This window comes from Eublepharis macularius, chromosome 19 (assembly GCF_028583425.1).
Source record: "Eublepharis macularius isolate TG4126 chromosome 19, MPM_Emac_v1.0, whole genome shotgun sequence".
Taxonomy (NCBI): Eukaryota; Metazoa; Chordata; class Lepidosauria; order Squamata; family Eublepharidae; genus Eublepharis; species Eublepharis macularius.
In genome coordinates, this window is record NC_072808.1 from 17,687,001 (window position 1) to 17,708,547 (window position 21,547).

General features: G+C 48.5%; 1 protein-coding gene across 2 annotated transcripts in view; it reads right to left on the reverse strand.

Annotated features, from left to right (window-relative positions):
* Positions 1-3,522: 3,522 nt before the first annotated feature.
* OTUD5 (OTU deubiquitinase 5) overlaps positions 3,523-21,547 on the reverse strand; it is a 57,664-nt gene continuing 39,639 nt past the window's right edge. For both annotated transcript variants that reach the window (XM_055003736.1, XM_055003737.1), the window contains exons 3-9: positions 18,208-18,272; positions 16,228-16,384; positions 15,959-16,107; positions 14,393-14,578; positions 14,007-14,217; positions 12,577-12,690; positions 3,523-5,560 (exon numbers count right to left, since the gene is read on the reverse strand). In XM_055003736.1, the coding sequence (XP_054859711.1) occupies positions 5,439-5,560; positions 12,577-12,690; positions 14,007-14,217; positions 14,393-14,578; positions 15,959-16,107; positions 16,228-16,384; positions 18,208-18,272 (1,004 nt within the window). In that variant the 3' untranslated portion in view covers positions 3,523-5,438. The remainder of the gene's footprint in view (positions 5,561-12,576; positions 12,691-14,006; positions 14,218-14,392; positions 14,579-15,958; positions 16,108-16,227; positions 16,385-18,207; positions 18,273-21,547) is intronic.

Consider the following 21,547-nt stretch of genomic DNA (forward strand, 5'->3'; position numbering starts at 1 on the left):
TATTTATTTATTTGTTTAATTTGTAGCAGCTCATATTGAGCTGCATGAGATATATGAGCTCAATAAGGAGGAAGTTGTTCCTCTAGGTTGGACACTTGCATACCCCCACCCGTACTGGCAGGTTTCAGCATAATAAGGAAGCCATCTGTGCTCCATGTTGGCTGCTTGTAACTAAAATCAAAATCCGTAAGTTTGAGCTGACCTTAAAACAAAGCTTACATGAACAAGAGATTGGGCATGTTCGTGAGAAACAGGCCTGGGCAGGTGCTGGAACTCATACTTTACAAAAACCTGGGGTACAGCACAGCATACCCAAGGTATTAGGTAAGAGTCCAGTAGTACCTTTAAGGCTAACCAACTTTATTGTAGCATAAGCTTTCGAGAACCACAGCTCTCTTCATCAGATGCATGGAGGATATGAAGAAACTGGCCAGAGGTGGTGAAGGGAGGGGAGAGAGGGTGCTGGGAATGAGGGTCATGTAAACGCAAATCAGTTGCAAAAGTCGTGAAAGAGGTGGAGTGCGCAATCCAGGCTGGGTGAGACACCCTTCCCTCCATTGCTGGAGGTATTAGGTACGTTGCATTGAAAACATGGAACTTCTACATACTATTCTGCACTGCCAAAGACTTGGACTCTGTGAGCTGCATAAACCATGGAAACAAACCAAGGGAGTGGACTGTAAAGGCTGCTGCCAACCCTGCTACCAAAAATCACAGAATCATAGAGTTGGAAGGGGCCATACAGACCATCTAGTCCAACCCCCTGCCCAGTGTCTCCAGTGTTAAAACTACCTTGGGTTGTTGACTGTGTGGTTCTCAAAAGGTGTTCTGGCAAATTTAAGGGTTCCTTGGAAATGTTATGATTTGGAAAAAAATGGTAGTGGCAAATGAGGCAACCCATAAGACAGCGTATCTACTACTATCCACTACTACTGAAGCAGAAGAATGTTTGGTGGATTGGGGCCCACCCTCTTTGTTTACCTGCGGATATAGAGGCAACCCCGGCCGAGTCGTATGACGCCCAAGACACATGGGTTTCAGCTTTTCCCAGGTCCTTCCTGGACACGTTAGGGAGTCATGCGTCAGTCATGTGCCAAGGAGGCACAGAGTTATATCTTCAAGGGCAGGACCTGTGAGTGGCTGACCAAAAAGCTGGGGACGGGAAAAACTAGCAGAGCATCTGGAGATGTCCTATGGGAAGGAACAAGCCAAGAGTCGACTATAGAAGAATCCTCGAGAGAGAGTAACCTTGCCTCATCATCCTTCCAGTTCAGGGAGCATACAGAAAAGTATGTGCTATGACACTCTTCCCATGTGTGCAGTTGGTGCATGGAGCTCTAGAGGGATTCGTGACCCACCCTGTGGGGCTCCATTACTCACCTGAGAGTTCCGACCAGAGAGTTGGAAGAATCCTGCCCTGGAACCTGCCAGGACTCCAAGTCAATCAGCTCAACCTGGCAAATGTTCTCGTGAAGTTGGGAAACCACCAGCAGAGGTGGGAGCTCATATGCTTAGATGTCCGTGCTTTGATTCGGACAAAACCATGTTAACTGACCCCTGCAGCCCATGAGAAAGCTGCACAGCAGGCTTTATTTGACAGCAACCTTATTGAATGCCTTGGAAAGATGAATCAAGAGCCCTTATTACCCTGCAATTGAGCGGGATATTTAATTTGAAATTAAGCAAGATTGGGGGAGACTGCCACTCATTAAGTCATCGCATGCTGGTATCTTTAGCAGAGTGGGTGCAGCTCCCATATACACCCCTCCTCCTCCCTCTGTATGCTGATAACAATCCATGGCAAGTAGGACCCTATGAAGGCATAGCTTGCCTTGGATATGCTCCTTTTTGTTCACTGCCTGAACAGCACGGGAGAAACATGCGCTTCAGGGGCCCTAACCACCACTCAAGTGTAGCGGGAGGGGGGAAAAGAGGGACCTTGGCAGGGAAGGAGCTGCATTGCAATGACTTCTCACAACAGCAGAGCAGCAGCAAGACTGACGCTACGGCAACTCCTGCCCAGCTAAGGTCAGGGTAGGAAGGGGCAAAGTATGGAGCTGGTTAAGAAACTTGTACAAAGGCCCAGCTAGTCGTGGCTGCAAGTGCAGAAGAGCCACAAGCATTTTGAGCTCCAAAAACAGGATTGGAGTAGAAGGCAATGCAGCTGTGTAATAAGCTACACAAATATTGCCTGCCCAGCTTATTATAATCCAAGGGTCAGGTAACAATTTCGCCCAGGCCAGTACGGCTAGGGATCCTGATGGTGTTTTGCCATCTTCTGGGCAGGGGTCACTGGGGGGTGTAAAGAGGGGAGGCAGTTGCGAACTTCCTGCATTGTGCAAGGGGTTGGACTAGATTCTAGCTCTGCGCATGCGCTCTCCGGTCTACCAAGAACAGTGTTGTCTGCTCAGACTGGCAGCTGCTCCCCTGGGCCTCAGGTAGAGGCCTTTCACATCACCTACTACCTGATCTTTTTAAATAGGGGGACCGAACCTGGGATCATCTGCATGCCAAGCAGAGGCTTCTGCCAAGTCACGGCTCCTCCCCTGAAGGCCTTTGCTTCAGTCAGTGTCTGGATGGGCTACAGGTGCCTGGCCACTGCACACTACACACTATGCCCTCCTCCTCCCACGAGCATACGGTCTGAGACAAGAAGACTGAGAGATGCTCTGCCATTATCAAGGTTAACTAGCACTGGAAGATACCTTCGCTCCCACGGCCCTAGCACCGTGAAGGCTTTCTTGTGCTTATCTGAAGAACTGCATTGGGAGTCAGAGCCAGCACTGTGGATAGCGAAGGACTAATGTCTGGGAGGCCTGCGTTAAAATTTCCATCTGCCTTGAGCAATGTTACTGGGGAACTTTAGACCAGTCACATTCCCTCCCAGAATGTCCCTGTGAACAAAATGCATCCAGCTCCTTTGCACAGGCGTCATTTCTCCACCCTTAAAGCCAGCTGCTGCTTGCGCATCATTTCCAATTCGAAAAGTTGGGAGTGAAGCTGAATGGTGCTTTCTCCATGAATCCTGCCATTCCGTTCCCTGCTCGCCCTTGGGCAAGGTGCCAATTCAAGCCCTTCTTCTCCCAAGCCACGTAACAAGGCAAAGGAAGATGAGCACCAGCCTCTCTCGGTTTTTCAGCAGGCAAAGAACGAGAGGCAGACAGCGAGAGGGGAAATGAGTCTGGTTCAAAGTAATACCAGTGCACACTCTACTATAATACCGACCCCCACCGAGAAACCCTCTGCACAGGGACGCAGGCTGCACGGCTGTTATCAGAAACTGCCTTCAAAGCCTGAATCCCCTGCACTCACCAGCCCTCAGCCCACCTCAAGATTTCTTTTTAAAGCTTCTTGAAGCTTTGCACAGCAGGTGAAAGGTAATGGGTGCAGCTGCCAGTAGGAATTACAGCTTGGTGGTTTTCCAGTAGCCCCATAACCCCCCGCCCCACTCACAGCACCTCCCTTTCCAGCCCCTGACAAGAACAGCCGAAGGCAACGTGACCAGCGATGCTACACACAGGGTACGCATTCTCCATTTAATATATCTCAAAATCTATTTGATTGCTTTAACTAGATCAAATAAATGTAATATTTACATAATTTACTCTGCTTACACTAGCCTTGCAGAATTTGGCATTCCCGGTCAAGGCATCTTGAGTTTCTAACTGGTAAGAAACCAGCATATGGGGGACGAGCAAGGCTCCATGTCCATACTGGGGGTGGGGGTGGGGGAGAGAGGAGAAGGGCATGAGAGAGCTGGAGCACCTGGGCAAGCAAAAAAAGGGGGAGTTTCCTGGGCACCAGAAAGCGTACAGTTTAGCAAGAGAGGCCTCAAGGGTTTTTGCTGCCTTCCGCAGCATCAGTTCTCTGTCTGTACAAAGGACTTATAACCACCAACCTCAGAGGCTAAAAGGGGGAGGGGAGGGCAGAGACAGAGACAGAGAAAGAGAGGAGTAGTGCAGGAGGTCAACTCTGCCCATACTTTATTTCAGGCACCAGATTATTTCAAAACCAGTCTTCTAAGGGGCTTCCTGGATCGGTTTTTCCTATAGCAGCAAGACAGCCCCTTGCTCCGCAAAACTGCCTCTTGGAATCTTCCGAAGGTGACGGGGCGGAAATGTCACCAACTCCCGCCCCTTCTGGGACCTCAGCCTTGGCGTAAAGGGGCAGGAGCAGGTGGCAGCTGCTGTTGGGCCCTTCCCTGAAAAGGACGGCCAGAGAGAGCTGCTTCAGTCCCAGCTTGGCGATTCGGAAGGTCACACTGGGTGGGCTAGAGCCACAGCAGAAGCAAGGAAGACGCCACGCCTGAAAGAGGTCAAGTTGCAGGAGGCTTCCTTTCAAGGAGTAGTTTTGCACCAATGGTCTAGCAGCCGGCAGGCAGCACCCCTGTTGGAACTGGTCCTTACCCTGGGATTCAAGGTGTACTTCCCACAGGAGGGCTTCTGGCCTGTCCACCCTTGAGGCTGTCACCTCCACCCTCCCATCGTTTGGACCTTCCGTCAGCCCACACCGCCCTTGGCATTCTGCTATTAAGGCCGGGCCGGCTGCCAGCGGAGTAGTCATACTGAGAGATGTGAGCGGCGTCCCCCCTGCTGCTAGGCACAGGGAGAGTGGAAGAGGCGGCAGCAGGAGAAACGACAAAAGGCCAACGACCACAGCAGTGGTAGCCGGGAGGCCACAGAGCTGGAAACAGTGAGAGCCGGAGGAGCGGCAGGGCTCTGTGGAGGCCAGGCGCCGCAGGTGAGCCGACAGGTGAGTGCACAGAGATGGAAAGAAGAGGAGAAAGGTACAGCAATCCAGGTGGCTCTAGCAGAGAGAAGCAGAACTCCTCAGTGATGAAGGCTGTGCGATTTAAACAGCTGCAGGACGAGGGCCTAATGTCCTGCTGTCCTTCCCCGCAGGAGGCAAGACACCAGTGGAAAGGGGAGGAGAGGGCAGCACACTGTCAAACCCCCCTCCCCCTCCCCAGTTTACTACAATCCCGGCATCCGGGGGAAGGAAAGAGAGGGGGCGACCCTCGCGGGCAAAGTTTCCCTCCTTCGCCAGCCCCAAATCCAGCTTCCGTCCCCCTCCCCAAACTACAGCCACCCACTCCCCAAGCAGGGAGAGCTCACTTAGGACCGGGTCAATCTTTTCATTGAATAATGCAGGAACAGCTGATGAAGGGGGAAGCCCAGCATGCCCCAGTTTGTGCGTCTTCCAGCTCCTCGTGGAGGAGGGTCCTGTCCCTCTCTTGCTCCGTCCCCCCCACGCACCGGAGGGGGGGGTCAGACACAGAGAGCTCATAGTGGGGGAGCACAGAGCAGCTGAAGGAGCGTGGATCAGCAGCAGCAGCGGAAGAGGGGAGGGGTCCCAGGTATCATCATCCTTCCTGCCAAAACATGCACCTAAGGGGTGTCAGGCGAGCACACGGGGGGGCGGGGGGTGCAAGCGAGTTATCAACTCTTGTCGGCACCACTGTCTCTGTGCAGGGCACTCTTCTTCATGCTTTCCAAGTACTCCTGTTGCGACACGGCTAGCACCGACGCCAGGATTTCGTCGTCGTCCCAGTCGCTCAGGCCTGGAGAGGGCAAAAAGAGAGGGCATGAGCTCGTCGCACTGGGAGGGAACTGCCTCTCCGACACCCTCACTGCAGCCGTTCACCCGCTCCCCAAGCCGTCTCTCTGTCACCCTGCCCACCTGAACCCCTTCCACCTCCACTAGTTCTGTATCCGTCCAGCCTGCAACCTACGCCAGCCCAGCTGGGTTTCAACTGCAAACGCACTATGGCTGCCCCCAAATCTTGGCTGTTCTGCTGCAGACCAACATGGCTACCTGCCTGAAACTGCCCCAACCCATCCCCACAAGGAGAGCTGAACGGGTGCAAACGAAGGGTGAAATCATTCAAATCACCAAGCATTTCAGGGTCAGAATCAGCAGGTTTCAACTTTCAGGTACCTCACCCAGGAGAACGGCTATAACCCCCAACAAACGGGTCACTTCCAAAGCCAGCACCGGTGGCACTTTGCCCCAGCAACGGTCCAGAAGTCACTGTGTTATATATATAGCCTGTGCATCTCAGAATCTAAGTCTGGCTGAGGCTCACTACAACTCTTGAGAAAAAATTTGCCCGGCCTCAGTACAGAGTCTAACCCACTAGGAATCCACTGGAGCTGAAGTCATTGTTCAGACTACTCACAGCCCTTTAAAATATATTTTTTTCAGGAAAAATAGAAGATGGACAAACATCCACTGCCTGGATTGTGCAGTGGATACTCACCCATGTGAACAGAGGGGTAGATTTTTAAAAGGAACAAACTGAAGGAGTAGCACCCTATGTAGTAAAGGGAGAACTGCATAAGTGTCCCCTTCCCTCAATTATACAAAGAGCGGCCAGCCATTTGGGGTGGCTTGCTACAAGAAGCAGACCGTCAAGGGTTAACATGTTAATTCTGTGATGCAGCCTATTTCTACGGGTGCAAGGAACCCCCAAGACAGAATTTGGCGCTAGTAGGACTTAGGTTGAATACATTCTCAAGGGGTCCAGAGGAGTTAGTCCTATTCGTCTGTAGTTGCAAAATAGTAAAAAGTCCAGTAGCACCTTTAAGACTAACCAACTTTACTGAGGCATAAGCTTTCAAGAACCACAGCTCTCTTCGTCAGATGCATGTGACAAAGAGAGCTGTGGTTCTCAAAAGCTGATGCCTCAATAAAGTTGGTTAGTCTTAAAGGTGCTACTGGACTTTTCACTATTCTCAAGGGAGTCACGTCCCCACTCTATCCAAGCAGCCAAAGTAGAAGCTTTAAAAGCCATACCAGAATTCAAAGTCCAATTGCAGTTTATAGGGACTGGACTGCTAAAGCAGTGACAGTGGGGCTGCCCCTATAGTAAGCTACCTATTTTCAGACACCAGAGAGTAAACCATATAGACGGGTGGCTAATAACAGCCATTCTGATTCAGAGGCAGTCAATAATTACTTGGGTTACTCATGTAAAAGGACACCAGAAAACAAGGTCCCGTCCAGCCGCTGGAATAATTTAGCTGACCCTCTTGCTAAAGAGGTGGGTCAGGGAGATAACAGGTCACCTAATACACCACCCATAGCAGGACTTTAATTACAGCAACCCCCATACTAGACCTAAGCAACACTTCAGGCATGATACATCAACCCAAGAACAGCAGGATTTGAGTTCAGTGGCACCTTAGATTTTTAGTGTGTAAGCTTTTGAGACTCAGGGCTCCCTTCTTCAGACACGTTAAAGCTATCAATCCAAGAGTTATTAACCACAGGCAAGGACTCCTCAAACCAATTCCGTAGAGAAAAAGGGGATGGAATAAACAAACAGGAAAAAAGACACTGGATAGTTCCCCAACAAGTTAGGAGGCATCTCATCCAGTTTGTTCACAAACAGGGACATCACGGGAAAGAACTAACTTTAGACTGGTTAAAAGAAGCAGGATAGGGACCATCCATATGAAAAGACATAGAGCAATGGTGTGACAATTGTCTCCCCTTGTGATATGGTTAATGCAGATTCAACCAGTCCTAAAGCCCCTATACAACATCAGAGAATCAAAGGACACTAGTCCTGAATCCAAATGGATTTCATAGGTCCCTTGCCCTCGACTGCTTGAGGGAATCAGTACTGTTTAAGCATTATCAATCCCTTGAGCAAATGGGTCGAAGCTTTCCTGTGCCATAACTCAATGGCAACCATGGACAAAATTCTCTTTAATAGTGCCTGGAACAGGGGTTTAACTCACTCCACCAGCTCAGACGTAGGACTCGGGAGAAGGCACCCAAGAAATGTACAGAGCTTTAGGAATCCAACAACAGTTCCATATAGCAAGGCATTCCCGATATTGAAAGAACCAATCATATCTATTAAGCAAAATACAAACATGTTTAGAATGAAATGCTTCCTATCATTCTAATGGCAATATGAGGCACGAAGGCTTTGCGTGGTTTCTTTCTGCAGCAGGTCATGACGGGTAGGAAAACGTTTATTCCTCAATCCCTCTGCTTCAATACCAGTATTCCTTCAGACTTAGAATCAGTCACTGTGCATTACGAATGGGTGTGCACACTGCCTGAGGAAATGGGGCACATGCATAAGAAGGTAGCTGTGTAGTTAGGAAAAGAACAGCGCTCAGAAGACCAAGAATGGGTTAGAAATCCCAGGCAGTGCAGGGGTGGGAGGGGCTAATGATTTTGGGTTTCCCAAGTACCTCACTGTCAGTTCCAACCTGAGGCTGCATGGGTGGGATCCATCATATGCAATGCTTTTTGCTTGCCAGTGCCTTGTGCTTGTGGCTGGGTACTGCTTGGGTCTCTTCTGTTGTGTTCCCCCACTGGCTGAACCCAGTGCCTGTCTGTTGTGAATGACACTGGTTCTGTTGGGCTAAGTTGCAAGTGTGTCCCCTGCTTCATTTTGGCTCTGGGGGGGATTCCATTCCCTTGCTTCAGTTTGCTTCTAGTTGCAAGATTGTCCCTTGGTTCAGTTTGGTTTGGGTGATTCTCCGGTTTGATGTTGGTCCTTATAGGGAGCACGGAGAGTAGCTGGTCAGCCTGCTTAGGAGGTGCTGAAGGGTTTTTGGAGGGGGCAGTCAGTTTGGTTCTGTTTGACAGCCCCAGCGATGAGCTTGCATTTGGGACGGAATCTCGCTTCAGTTTTGTTTGGGTGGAATGGATGTGATTCTCTGGTGTGAAGTTAGTCCTCTTGCTTCATTTTGGCTCTTGGGGGATTTCATTCCCTTGCCTCAGTTTGCTTCTAGTTGCAAGACTGTACCTTGCTTCAGTTTGGTTTGGGTGATTCTTCTGTTTGATGTTGGTCCTTACAGGGAGCAATGGAGAGTGGCTGGTCAGCCTGCTTAGGGGGTGCTGAGGGTTTTTTGGAGGGGGTGGTCAGTTTGGTTCTGTTTGACATCCCCAGGGATGAGCTTGCATTTGGGACGGAGCACGCCTTGGCTGCGGCATCCTTGCCCTGTGCATATGCACCCCTGGGGAAGAACTTGGAAAAGTCCTCATCATTGGGAATAATGGAGAGCGGCTGGTAAGCCTGCTCAGGGGGCGCTGGGGCGTGGGGGCATCAGTTTGGTTCTGTTGGGCTGTCTGGTGTGGAGCTTATATTTGGGAGTGTGCCTCTGGCTACGGCGGCCTCAGCCCATGTGTTTCTGCAGTGGGAGTCAGCTTGAAATTTTTTCCCACAAGAGGAACAAATGGAGTGGCTGGGGGCACCTTGTTCAGGAACCCACAGAATTTGACCCCAGGGTCTCCCTGAAATTGGAGGGGGGATGTTGTTTGCAAAATGCCACCCTCAGCCCCCTGCATAGCCCCTGGATAGTTTTCCCAATAGGGAATAATGGAGATTGGAGGTGGCTGGTGGCACCTTCTTTTGGGAGGGCATAAAATGGCCTCCCTGAGTTCAATCTTTATGAAATTGGGGGGGGGGGGTGTTGTTAGATAATAGGAGCAGGTAACTTGCAAATTTAATTAAATATGGTCAAAAAATGACCGCCCTCCCAGCCACTGGAAAAAACCCATATTGAGTTTCTCATAGGAAACAATGGCTGCATTTTACTAAATGTGTTCTGTTATATCAAACCGAACTAGGGAATCAATTCGGTTTTTGGGGAATACTGAATATTTTTCCAGTTCAGTATTAACGAACTGAATTTACCTATTTTTTTCCCTATGCACATCCCTAATCTGAACGCCTAAATTCATTTCAAATCTTCAGTACAGCCCATGAACAAGGAATATACCGCATAATTACAGAAGCTCACAATATGAGCTCCGTTCCCTTCAACTTGCTTATTAAAAATATAGCCCCTCTGGAGTAAGCTAATTCTCCCATAATTGGGTTGCCAGTAATCAAATTAGATCAGCATAACTAAATAATAATGTGCCTACAAATGTCTCTAAAAATAGTTCAGGTGAACTACAGGAACTGTTGCCAGATTCCTAAAGCTCTGCACAGCTCTTGAGTGACTTCTCCCATAAAATGAAAGTTTTAATGTCTTGAGTATGTTTCCTGAGCATGCACCGTATCTCATTGCAAGTGAAATAGGACAGAATGAGTGGATCAGAATGTGGAAAGGAGCTGACCACAGCATCTGAGTAAAAAGGGATGCCTCTAAGAACTGGCATCTTGCTGTTAGGTGCCACTAACATGGCAAACAAAATTATTTTATGCCAGAGAAACAAGGAAATTAGACAAATCATTAATTCAATCATTTTCCAGACTCTCCTCAGCCCAGCAATCAGTTAGCAAGGTGTTGCCTCCCTGGCTATGGATGCGGTCACACAAAGTAACAAATTAAATTCTCTCTTTCACATAAGTCAACACTGACCCCATTGCTGTTAAAAAGGAAATGCACCAAATCAATAGGTCCAAACCCCAATAGGTCCTTCTCCAGCAAGATTCTGGTGGCTGTATCTCTTTCTCCCCTTTCCCCGTTCCACTTTTGCTTTCACCACTGAAACCAAAATCCACAGGCGAGGGTGATCAGGAGGACACCTCAGTTACACCATGCTTTTGAATTCCAGTGCACCCATCAACCCGGTGCATCAGAGGGTGGCTATCGTTCAAGTATACGTTGACTTGCAGTCCTTTTCCTATGAGAGCGACAGATTTAGACATGAGGAGGAGAAGCTAGTCCAATAATCCTCCTATGTCACTGTAAAATTCTACTGGGACCCCTCTTCACTTTGGAGAATCGAGAGTGGAAACAATGAGCTGGAATTTCAAGCTGGCACTGCAGCAGTCAACAAGTCGTCCAACCACCTCTACCCTGTGCTTCTAAGCAATCTCCCCTCCCCCCCACCCCCAACACCAGACGACTGCGCACTGTCAAGGAGCTTCATCTGCTCCAGGATCACCACGGTAGACGTACTCTGGAGACGAGGACATGCATCTCCAGGAGCCCGAGATAACCCCTTACAGCCACAGTGCCATCCCGCTTGGATGTCTTGACTTCAGGCAAGAGCCAAATGAAGATTGGGACTCCTCCAATGCAAGCTATTCTACAAACCCTGATTCAGAGCGTTTCCCTGCCTCCAAGATGTCTGACTCCTTTCTCACAGCTTGAGAAGGGAATTTGTTTCTTTCAAAACCAGCTCTAGCTACGGGCTCCCCACTAAGAAACTCAGGTGGGAGGGCTTTTGGTTGCGAGTTTCTTTCCTTGCTTCCCCCCCTCATACTATACATCCACTGGAGAAGTCCCAAGGATGGAAACACGAAGGTTCGGCATATCAGAGACACTGGAGTCTCCAACTTGGACCAGCTTTACCTGCATCACCAACTGGACTCTTGGTTGGTTGTGCAGGCACCCTGGTTGAAGTTACACAGTTCTAGTAGGAGGCAATGAGTGTGTGTAATTGTATATTGGTGCCAGGATCCAGATCATGTTTGTTTTGTCCCCCCTTTATCATACACTTTTTGCAATTCCCTAGTAGATGTTGGGCAGCTTTATTGCTTTAGAGCCCTGTTTGTGTGTTCTACTTTCAGTGTGCCTCTTGCTATCTGTATTTGCTATATTTTTCCAATAAAATGTTTGAATTTGTACAGTTTTCTGCCTGTTTCTTGTTAACTTCCCTATGGTTGTGAATGAACTGCTGCTCTGATTAGGACCCTGGTATACACCAGACAAAGATTTACCCACAAGTGCATGTTTTTGGACACAAGGGGAATGCTCTGAATATTTAAGGATTCTACACGTGTCTTCCACCTGGGTAACATTCTGCCCTCCTCTGAAACTGAACTGCACGTTTTAGAATCCGAATATTTCCACTGCAAACTCAAAACCTGAGTTTTGCATGATTTCAGACCCAAATTCAGAATTAAAATTCCTTTCAGCTGTAGCCAGGGTACCCCACTATTCCCGACTCTCTTAAATGTTCAAATTATTTTCCCACTGATATCCTGCAGCTAGAGATGAATGAGGTCTTAAGCATCATAAGGCCCTGATCTCCTTTGTGTGAGAAAATAAAACCCATTCCTAGGAGAGCACGCAAAATATAGGGAGAAGTTTTTTAATCCAAAGCTCTGGAACACCTGCACGCCTGTGATCAAAACCATATGGAAAACGTGGAACCCAACTGTCTACTTAAAAAAAATGTCTAGCTCATATAGTTTATAGAAGTGTGGGAGAGTTGTTGAAAATATCAGCATAAGAGAAGGATGAGTTGTGCGTGTTTCCAGAGGTCACACAACTCCATTCAGTACAAGTCATCTTTTCTCCACATCTTTCAAGATATCTATGCCATATCTTTGCAGGCTCTCTCTATCCCTTTCCCCCCATGATGCTGCTTCTATTTTGCAGTTCAAGCTCAAAATTCCAAAATCAACACATTCCCCACTGCTTCCGAACACAAACTAGACAGTTAGGTTAAGTGTATGAACCAAATGGCCGAGTTTAGCTCAGTGACAGAATTTAGGATTCTGTACTGGAGAAGTCAATCTCTCTTCACTTGTAGCGCAGAAAGGCCTGGAAAGGACGCGGGGATTCATTTTTCAACGAGTGAAAGGCCTCGATCCCAAGACTCCCCCACCCCCACCCCAATCTGGGGCCACGCTGAAGGGAGGGCTCTTACCGAATGCCGTGGGGGACATCTGTTGCATGATTGCCCGGCACTCCAGGGCCGGATACAATGACACTAAGGGAGGGGTTGCTCGGCCACCACCGGCTGACAGCTGGCTACTCGTACCTGGGGAGGGAGGATTTAGGAAGCAAGAGTTAGCAACACCAGCATGTGCTAATTCATCTTTCCAAATTCAGATTCTGGTATCCGCCACAGGAGGCCATCGGCCCCCCTGAAAAGAACAGTTGGAGCTGTATTTTTGTGGTTCTTAGAGAGGATTGTGCCTTTCACATACAGGTAATTTTCAGGGTTTATCCTTAGCAGATGCAAAGCCCATGGTACCTCAGCTATCATTTTTGAAAAAGAACAAAGTTACTAGTCATGATCGTAGTTAGAAACGCACTTGAAAACTTGCAGGACTGGCCTATACAAGACACTGAAGACGAAGCTAGAACTCATTAGTTCTACTGCTTACACTTGTAACACTCAAGTGTAGCTTGCTGCTGCACCTTGCTACCACAGCATTTGACAGCAAGAACAAAAATATCCCATCTTGTAAAAATATCCTCGAATACAAACACTTCAATTCCAGTCTTCTGGGATGGGAATTGTAGTCCAGCAATGCTGTCCCTCTTCTATTCTTCAGGGAATGCCTTCACCATATTAACCTCTTCTCATCACACTCTTGTGCAAGCTTGAGATTTTTGGCTCCAAATTTCAACCATACAGATTGGTTTACAGTTTCAAGGACTTATAGCAAACTATCTGAGCGGAAAAGGACTTTATCACTGGCTTCTTGTTATATATTAATATTTTTGTACTGTTTGTTGCTTTGTTCCAAGATTCGGTAATATTTTTTATGAATGTGAACCTCCTTGAATGACACAATACGGAATACACATTTTCCAAAGATAAAGCCTCCCCACCTCCCATCACTAAGGGACTGTTTTCGTCATCCCTTGAGCATGCCAGAGGGGAGACAGTTACGTACAGAAAAACCACCACATTGCATTAGGGCAACTGTGACTTTTCCATTCACGTTTTGAGCCTTAAAGGGGATGTGCAGCTTCCACAGATATGCACTGTGTGGAAAATCAGTAGTGCTATGGTGTCTACAGGAGTTAATTTAGCCTGGCTGCAGAAGCAGTTAAACACTTGAGTTTTTGTCTTGACAAAACTGTTCCTTGTCTAGAAAAGGGTACTGGAGGCCAAATGCTTGGCTGTGTGCTACTGCATGGATTACCACGATGGGGACATCCCCTGCAACTTATGGGTGTTTGACATTTTGTTTGCATCCGATAGGTCCCCAAGTCTCCACCGAGCCTATTTTCCCGTCTGAATCTCCGTGGCCCCCCTCCCATGCCAGCTCAACATTCCTAGAATAATCTCTTCCCCATCGAAGAGATGTGGTGCCCCACAAGGTGATCCCAAGTAGTGCTCACCAGGGGCACAAGGCGAGGGGGGTTTGGTAAGTGCTAGAGCTCCGGTGCTTCCGGGAGAGGCTGGCTTGGCAGCGTTCAACTCATTGTGCAGGTCTGGGTGCTCCGGGGAAGACGCTGAGCTGCGCTGACGAGGGGAGCGGCCACTCCATTCTTCCAAGCCGCTGGCTGCGGCTGCTGTGGCAGAGCTGCAGGTAGCACTGGCTTTACGAGGCTGTGAAGAGAAGACGACGAGCCGTCAGGAACTGGAGTGGCCCTTGGGGCCATAGAGCTCATTCCTCTGAGCCAGTCCGACAGGACAGCCAGTTCCCAACAGCAGGAAAAAGCCACCATCAGCCCTTTCCCTCCAGTGGCCCTTAGTGCCCTCCCCCACAAGGAATAAGCCCAACCTGTCTGGCCTGTTTTTCCTGGTCCCGCAGCCATTGCAAATAAGACTCCCGGGCAACCTGCTCCTCGATGGCCTCGTTGGTTGCCTCCCAGTCTGTTGCTCGCTTCTTGTCTTCCAGCATCTGCTGCTCGATCCACGACTCCTCCGACGTCTTGATTGCATTCTTCATCAAGGACTGCTCTGCGTACTACAAGAAGTGGGAAGGCTTCAGTAAGCTCATGGGGGCCCCAGGCCAGGCCCAGATACATCAAGAGCCAAGAGCCCGAGCCCCACCAAGTCACTAGAAAGATACAATTCTGATTTAATGTTCAGACAGAATGAGAAGCATCTACCCTGCAGCCACCCAAGAAGAGGGATGCATTCACTTTCTCCCTTGCAAGAGAAGGAGGTGGCGAAGTTAACTGGACATTGCCCTGGAGAAGTTGCTATATTTCCAGATTCAGGAGAAGACACATGCAGTGACTTCCTAGATAGGGGATTGCAGCTTAAAAACTGGATTTATGCTAATCTGATTTAAACCAGATTGCATGTCTGAACCTTGGATTGGATCTGGGTACCTGGAGTTGGTGGGCCAAATCATATGGTTATTGCCAGCCACCACAGGGGCAGTAGGTAGTGTGGATTTCCAGTCCCATTCTGCCCTCCCCGCTGCCTAAGCTCTAAAAGCACTCTTCCAAGCCACAACCACTTGCTGCCTTTTAAACTCTGCAACTCATCAGGCCTCATCCCTCCTTGCTTCAGTAAAAAGATTTCTCAATGGGACTCTCCAATGTTACATTCTCTCATTATACAGTAAGCTTGCAAGGGAGTAATGGCAAACCAGAGAAACCTAATCAGAGGGAGGGGAGCAACAAATTTAAAAGCCTTGGAAATGTCCTCCATAGGAAACAATGGAGTGGCTGGGAGCAGCTTGTCCAGGGGCCCACAGAACTGGACCCAGGAGTCCGGTCCTCCTGAAATTTGAGAAGTCTTTAGCCAACAGTGAACATTGCTTTTAAAAAATGGCCTCCCAACACCTCCCCCCACCCCCCATTTTTCTCCATAGGGAATAATGGTCAGTTAAATCCAGGACTCTCTTACTCCGATCAGAGAATCTGACCCAGATTTCAGGGATCTTGGATTTTTGTTAATCCCTAAATCCCAGATTACCCAGATTTTTTTGGTGTGTGCATACCCTTACTCCTAGAAACCAAAGATGTGATTGGTGAAGAGGCTACACTGGAGTTGCTAATTTTGTTGTGCTTCATCACCTGGTCCTGTCACAATAGTTGGACAGCCATACCCAAAATGCAATGGCAGCAACAATGTGATTCGCAGACACTGGTCCCCCACCCTGGACTGGTTCTACCCAACAAATGGGTTGGCACTGCCAATAATCAACCCACCCTGCCAAGGCAACCTGCATGTAACCAAGGCGAAGTATACCACTTCCGTTGCAAAGGCACGCCCCACCTCATCATCAGGCCCAGATTTTAGTCGACCACCTCTCTCTCCACCCCACCTCCAGTTCACCCCACCTCTTCCTACTGCATCCCAATCCCCCGGCACTCGCCCAGGCAAGACTCACCCCCGGCTTGAAAGACGGCAGCCCCAGCCCCACCCCAATTGTAGCCTTGTTGGGGTTCACCACGGAGTTGTAATGTATGTTGCGGTGATAGCTCACCCGGATGGGCTCATCCTCATTCTGATGGATGCCGTGGAAAGTGTTAATGGGCTCTGGAAGGAACACAGAGAGCAGCTCAACGATGCAGAATTACAGTCTCCCTTCCCTGCCCACCGTGGTGAAGCAGAGGCACATGGACAAAGGTCATGGGACATGCATCGAAACCTGCATACCTGTGCCATACTGGTAAACCTCCACAGGTCGGTTGTACATTTCTGCCATAGCCTGCATCTCGATGTGGTTGCCATGACAGTTGTTTTTCCGCTTCCGGTTGATATAAGTGGTGAAATCTTCTGTCACATAATTGGAGAAGTAATCAGCGTTCTTCATCTGCAATATGGAAGGGACTCAAGGTTAGGTGGCTGGAGAAAGACCCCCACGTGGGACAAGCAGCAGGAGAGGGAAGAGAAAAGATGGATTTTCCAGGAAAAGACCCTGCCATGTGAACCTTTGAAAGAGGCGAACACCCAGCCAAGAACAAGAAAGATGCTTTTCCATGACATAGGTGGGTCACACACACAGGCACAGAACTGCCCTAGCTGGGATGACAATTGTGGGACTGGACACTGTCAAAAGAGCTATGACTGAGACATTTAATATCCTTCTAGCTATATTGGGAACCAAGCACAAAATGTCCCCCCAAATGTGGACACAGAAGGTGTCTGTGGAGGGGGGGGGAAAGAGCAGTAATGGCAAGGAAGGGGATATAGGGATCTGGAACTTGTGGCTTCCAGCTAACGAAGAGCTTTGCATGCTCCTCAAATAAGCTGCTTCACGTTTCTTGAAAAGCAGTTAGCACAGGGTAGTTTGGTTTTAAAAAGGGGTTAGAGAGGTTCACGGAGGAGCAGTCCATCAATGGCTATTAGCCATGGTGCGTAAAGAAAACCTTTATATTCAGAGGTAGTAACCCTCTGAAACACAGGACTAGGAGGCAACATAGGAGGGGGAAGTCTCTATGCCCTGTTTGTTGACCTTCCAGGGAAACTGGCTCACTGCTATGTGAAACAGGATGCTGACCCAGATGCACCGCTAGTCGGATCCAGCAGGGCTCTTCATATCTTCTAGCTGCCAACCAGGAAGTCCCATCATCCACTGCTTGGCCGTGATGAACTCAACCCTGGACAGGTCCTGATCAACCTCAGCGTCCCCTCACCTCGGTACATCGTGGGAATAAGCACACTGCCTCACTTTACAGGGCTGTTGTAAGGATTATCTCAGCAATCTTTGTGGAGCACTTCTAGCAGCTCTTACGCGGCAGGGCGCCCATGGCGCACAGCCTATCAAGTTTCAAGCAGCAGGCGAAGTCCTCTCTTTTCACTCCAACTTCTCCTCAAATTATGTTTCATGTGGTCTACTTCTTTCCCTCCTGCTGACTTTTTCATAAACAAGGTGTGACTGTAAAACCATTCCTTGGGGCAGTTTTAGTGGCTGTGACGTTTTACTGATTAGCAGTCATCCCAGAATACACTGTGCTAAGAGTTTTGCAGGACAAATTTTTACAAGCAAATTAAATGTAACTTTCAGGTACAAAGAAGCAGCGATTCGGAGTCCTGCACAGCCACCTGCCCCACCATCAACAGGAAAAGAGCAAGTTATGGAAAACTAAGCAAATAATTATTTTAAAAAACATCTATTCCTCTTGGTCTGGAATCTGGCGCTCGCTTTCACTATGCTGGTGGAATAGATTGTGGGGAACAATGAAATTCTTCTCAGCTGCCTTTTGAGTCCACCTAGCACAGTACTGTCTACTCCAACTGGCAGTGGGGCTTTACAAGGTCTCAGGCCAAGACGACTTGCACCTTCTTTTAACTGAACCGAGGAGCTCCTGCACATAAACCTGTGCTCTACTACCTAAGCTACCACCCCTACCCCCAGATTATGTTTCTGCTGCTCCAGCCCACCTCCCATCAAGGGGAACGAGGATCACTGATTGGCTCAGATTGCCGGGGGTCTTCTCCATCACATGCTTCATGCTGTCTAGTAAAACTCCCGAGGTCTCTAGGCTGAGGAGCCTCAGTTCTTTGCTGGCTTCGGATTACACACACAGAACCTGGAGTTCCTGGTCACATCGGTCCGTACAAGAGAACTGGACCGACAGTAAGCAGAGACGACGGGGGGAATTTTGCCTGTTTTTCATCACCTCACTCACTCACCAGGTAATCCATACAGTGCTTCCTGACCACTTCATGCATGTCTTGGTCACCATATACCTGGTCAGCTGTAAGGAAGAAACGGGAGATCGTCATCAAGACAGTTCAGGGACTCTGGATTTAAAAAAAAGCTGTAAATGAAGCCCCACGAAATCTCATTTTCCACACACATAATGTGGTTCCATAAGCAAAGTCACTGATCTAAGGAAATGTGCAAGAGCTGAATCAGAATCTTGCACCATAAAAATACCCTGACTTCGAACTATGTTCCAATGAATCCCTATGTGTGTTGTGTGTCTACTTCTATTCTTCCTGCACAACAAGCCAAGTTGATAGATAAGTGCTGACGGTGATATGAGACTCCAACCTCTTGTCGTCTTTTCAGGCATCAAGGTGATAAAGAAAGCCAGGCTCTCTGCCACCAACACAATGGATAAGCAAATAGCACTGCCACCAGGCAACGCCCTCAGGCGCCTTACGGATCAACCCATTTGGGGTCAGGAAGGAAGTTCCCCTTCCCTTGCACAAAGGAAGAGTGGCAAATGGCTGAGGGTGGGATTTGTCCCTACAGCATAGAGGTACTCTCTGGGTACCTTCTGCAACATACTTTCACCCTGTGGGTAGAATATACCATCAGATAAGGATCTCCTCTCAACCAAGTGCCATTTTTTGTTTCTGGCAGAAAACAGTTGATGTGCTAATTCTCCTGATGAAGATCTAGTTCACAGTTAGAAAAGTTATTTGGCCTACAGGGAACTGCAGGTTGTGTCAACGAAAGTGTTAGTTGAGTAATCTATCATTGAAACAGATTAAAGCTCACAGCCCCAGTTTCATTATTTGTGAGCTGGGCCACACCAAAGCCGTGAACGAAACTGACCAGAGACAGCTCTGAAACTGACAGATGTGCTGAAAAGCCTGAGGGCAGCTCACCTCACTGGCTTCTCCCCATCACAGCAGCTCTTTGTAGGTGTGCAAACAGGAAAAGCCCTCTGATGCCAGCTTTGTGAGAACTGCAGAACTCATGGGCCAAATTGAACACAGCTGGAAACCAGATTCCTTGAAAGCCCAATGGCTGAGGGCAGTCACAGGCACCAAAAATAAATTAAGAGAAAAGTGCCAGAATTCCCCGTGGCTAATTATACAGATCCTGTTTACAACACTACTTTAACTAATTCAAGAAATCTGCAGTAAATATGCAAGAGGAAGACCATGAAGTCAGAATGGGGGCTTACTACAGGGATCCTCAAACTCTAACACAGCCTGCTTCCCTCACCTAAGATTCAAACTACAGCACTCATCAGGCGTAACAAATAACCAAATAGCAACCTTAGTGAAGACTCTGGGGCACTCAGATCAAAATAAAAAGCCACATTAGACACTTCCTAGGAGAATAATCCTGGAGGACTGTTGACCCTAGCAGCAAAGCCAGGTTGGAATGGCAGGGGTAAAAACTGTTTGCAGCCATGGTGGTCTAAACTCAAATCCCGTAACAAAGCAAAATTCACATTGTGTGTAAAGAGCCATCAAGCCACAGCAAAATTATGGCAATGCCATAGGGGCTGCAAGACAAAAAACCCCCAGAGATGGTTTGCCACTGCCTCCCGCTGCATAGTGACCTTGGTCTTTCTTGGTGGTCTCCCTGCTTAGCTTGCAAGATCTGGTACAAGGCTACCTGGGCCATCCAAGTCAGGTCAAACCTTCTGTTAGGATGCACCAAAATGACAAAAACAGTGTGCAAACTTTTCCGTTTACTAGGATTCTTCACCGGGCGGATGTGACAAAATAAAAAATAGAGGGGGGGGCCATGATTTTAATGCCTTTGCTCACAAGTGTTCCTGGGGGAGGAGTACAGCCTACCTGTAATGGGGGAGTCTGGAAGGGTTAGAATTTAGAAATTAGGTGGAAAAGCGCAATCATGAGGGAAGAACACATACACCATCAAGGCAATTTTCTTTCCACAGCTGTTGTGCCAAATATAAAAGAAATCCAATTTAAATTCCCACTCTATTATGGAAGATCACTGGGTGACCTTGGGCCAGTCACACCCTCTCAGCCTACGCTACCTTGCAGGGTTATTGAGAGTACAACATGGAGGAGAATTATGTAAGCCACTTTGGGGGTGAAAGGTTAGGTATACATGAAGTATAATTTTTTTTTAAAAATCAGGGAAGTTGGTTTATGGCGCTCATTTGGACAGCTCAGCCTAGCCATGCAGTCAGTAAGTGGCAAGCCATCATCTCTCAGCCTTGGCCCTCATGTGAGGGCAGGCTTACAAGCTGGCGGCGAGAATCCATGGGGCTCTCTGCACTGCGGAAATGCACAGGATCTAAAATGCAGTCTTGTGTAGCAGTCCAAGGCAGGCAAGAGTACCTCAAGGACCAGGGCTTTCAAGATATACTTGAAAGATCAGGCTTTTAATGTTTAATGACTTTCATGCTCTTTTCTTTTTATCGATGTTGCACTTTGTGAACAGAAGAGGTGGGCCAAAAAAATTTTCTAAGCCAAGAAATGTACTCCCTTGCCCCATGTTTTTTTGGATGCAAGAGTGCCTCAAGGAAAAACAAAAGGTGGGAAGCAATAAAAGGGAGGAAGGTACACGGACATAACGGTGGGTCACCAGATGAAATTTGGGAGTGGGGCTGGCAGCAGAAGAGTCGTTCTTCATTCCCCAACTATTGTGGGTTGCCGATAAAAGAGAACTGCAGAGCAGAAGGTCTTCAGGAAAGAGCAGGCAACAAAGGCTAGAGGGGCATCCTTGTGTGGCCAAGAGCCTCAGGGCGGAGCCTACACTGCTCCTCCAAGCACACCTCCCCCAATCTCCTGCTTCTCTTCTCACACTCATTTCCCCCCTCCACTATCTATCTGTAGGCACCCCCTTCTGTTTTGCTCAAGTTTCTGAAGATGGAAAGGCTTTCTGGCACCCTCTGTGCACATGAACACTGAGGCAGCTTCTTTATGAGTTGCCTAGCAGCCGTCAAAGGCCACCCATGAACCAGGGTAGCATCCCAGATGAGTCAGAGATCTGGAGAGGGTGTAATTGTTCCTTGGAGATTCCCTGCATCACAGGCAGGGCCAGCTGAAGACACCTGGCTTCCCGAAGTGGGTCATCCAAAATGGCATTTCCCTTACTTAACCTGCGGCACGAGTTCTAATGAAATAGCTCTGGCTAATTTCAATGGAGCCTGCGTAGGGCAACTGCCTGGTGGCTTGTGCCCCAGGGTTAGACTCATTGCCTCATCATGCACTGCTGCCCTTCATGGTATTCAAAATCGGCTGCCTGATGAAGCTTCCTGTCCTTCCCTCATAGCAGATGCCCACCTTCCCTATTATGGTGGTAGCTCTA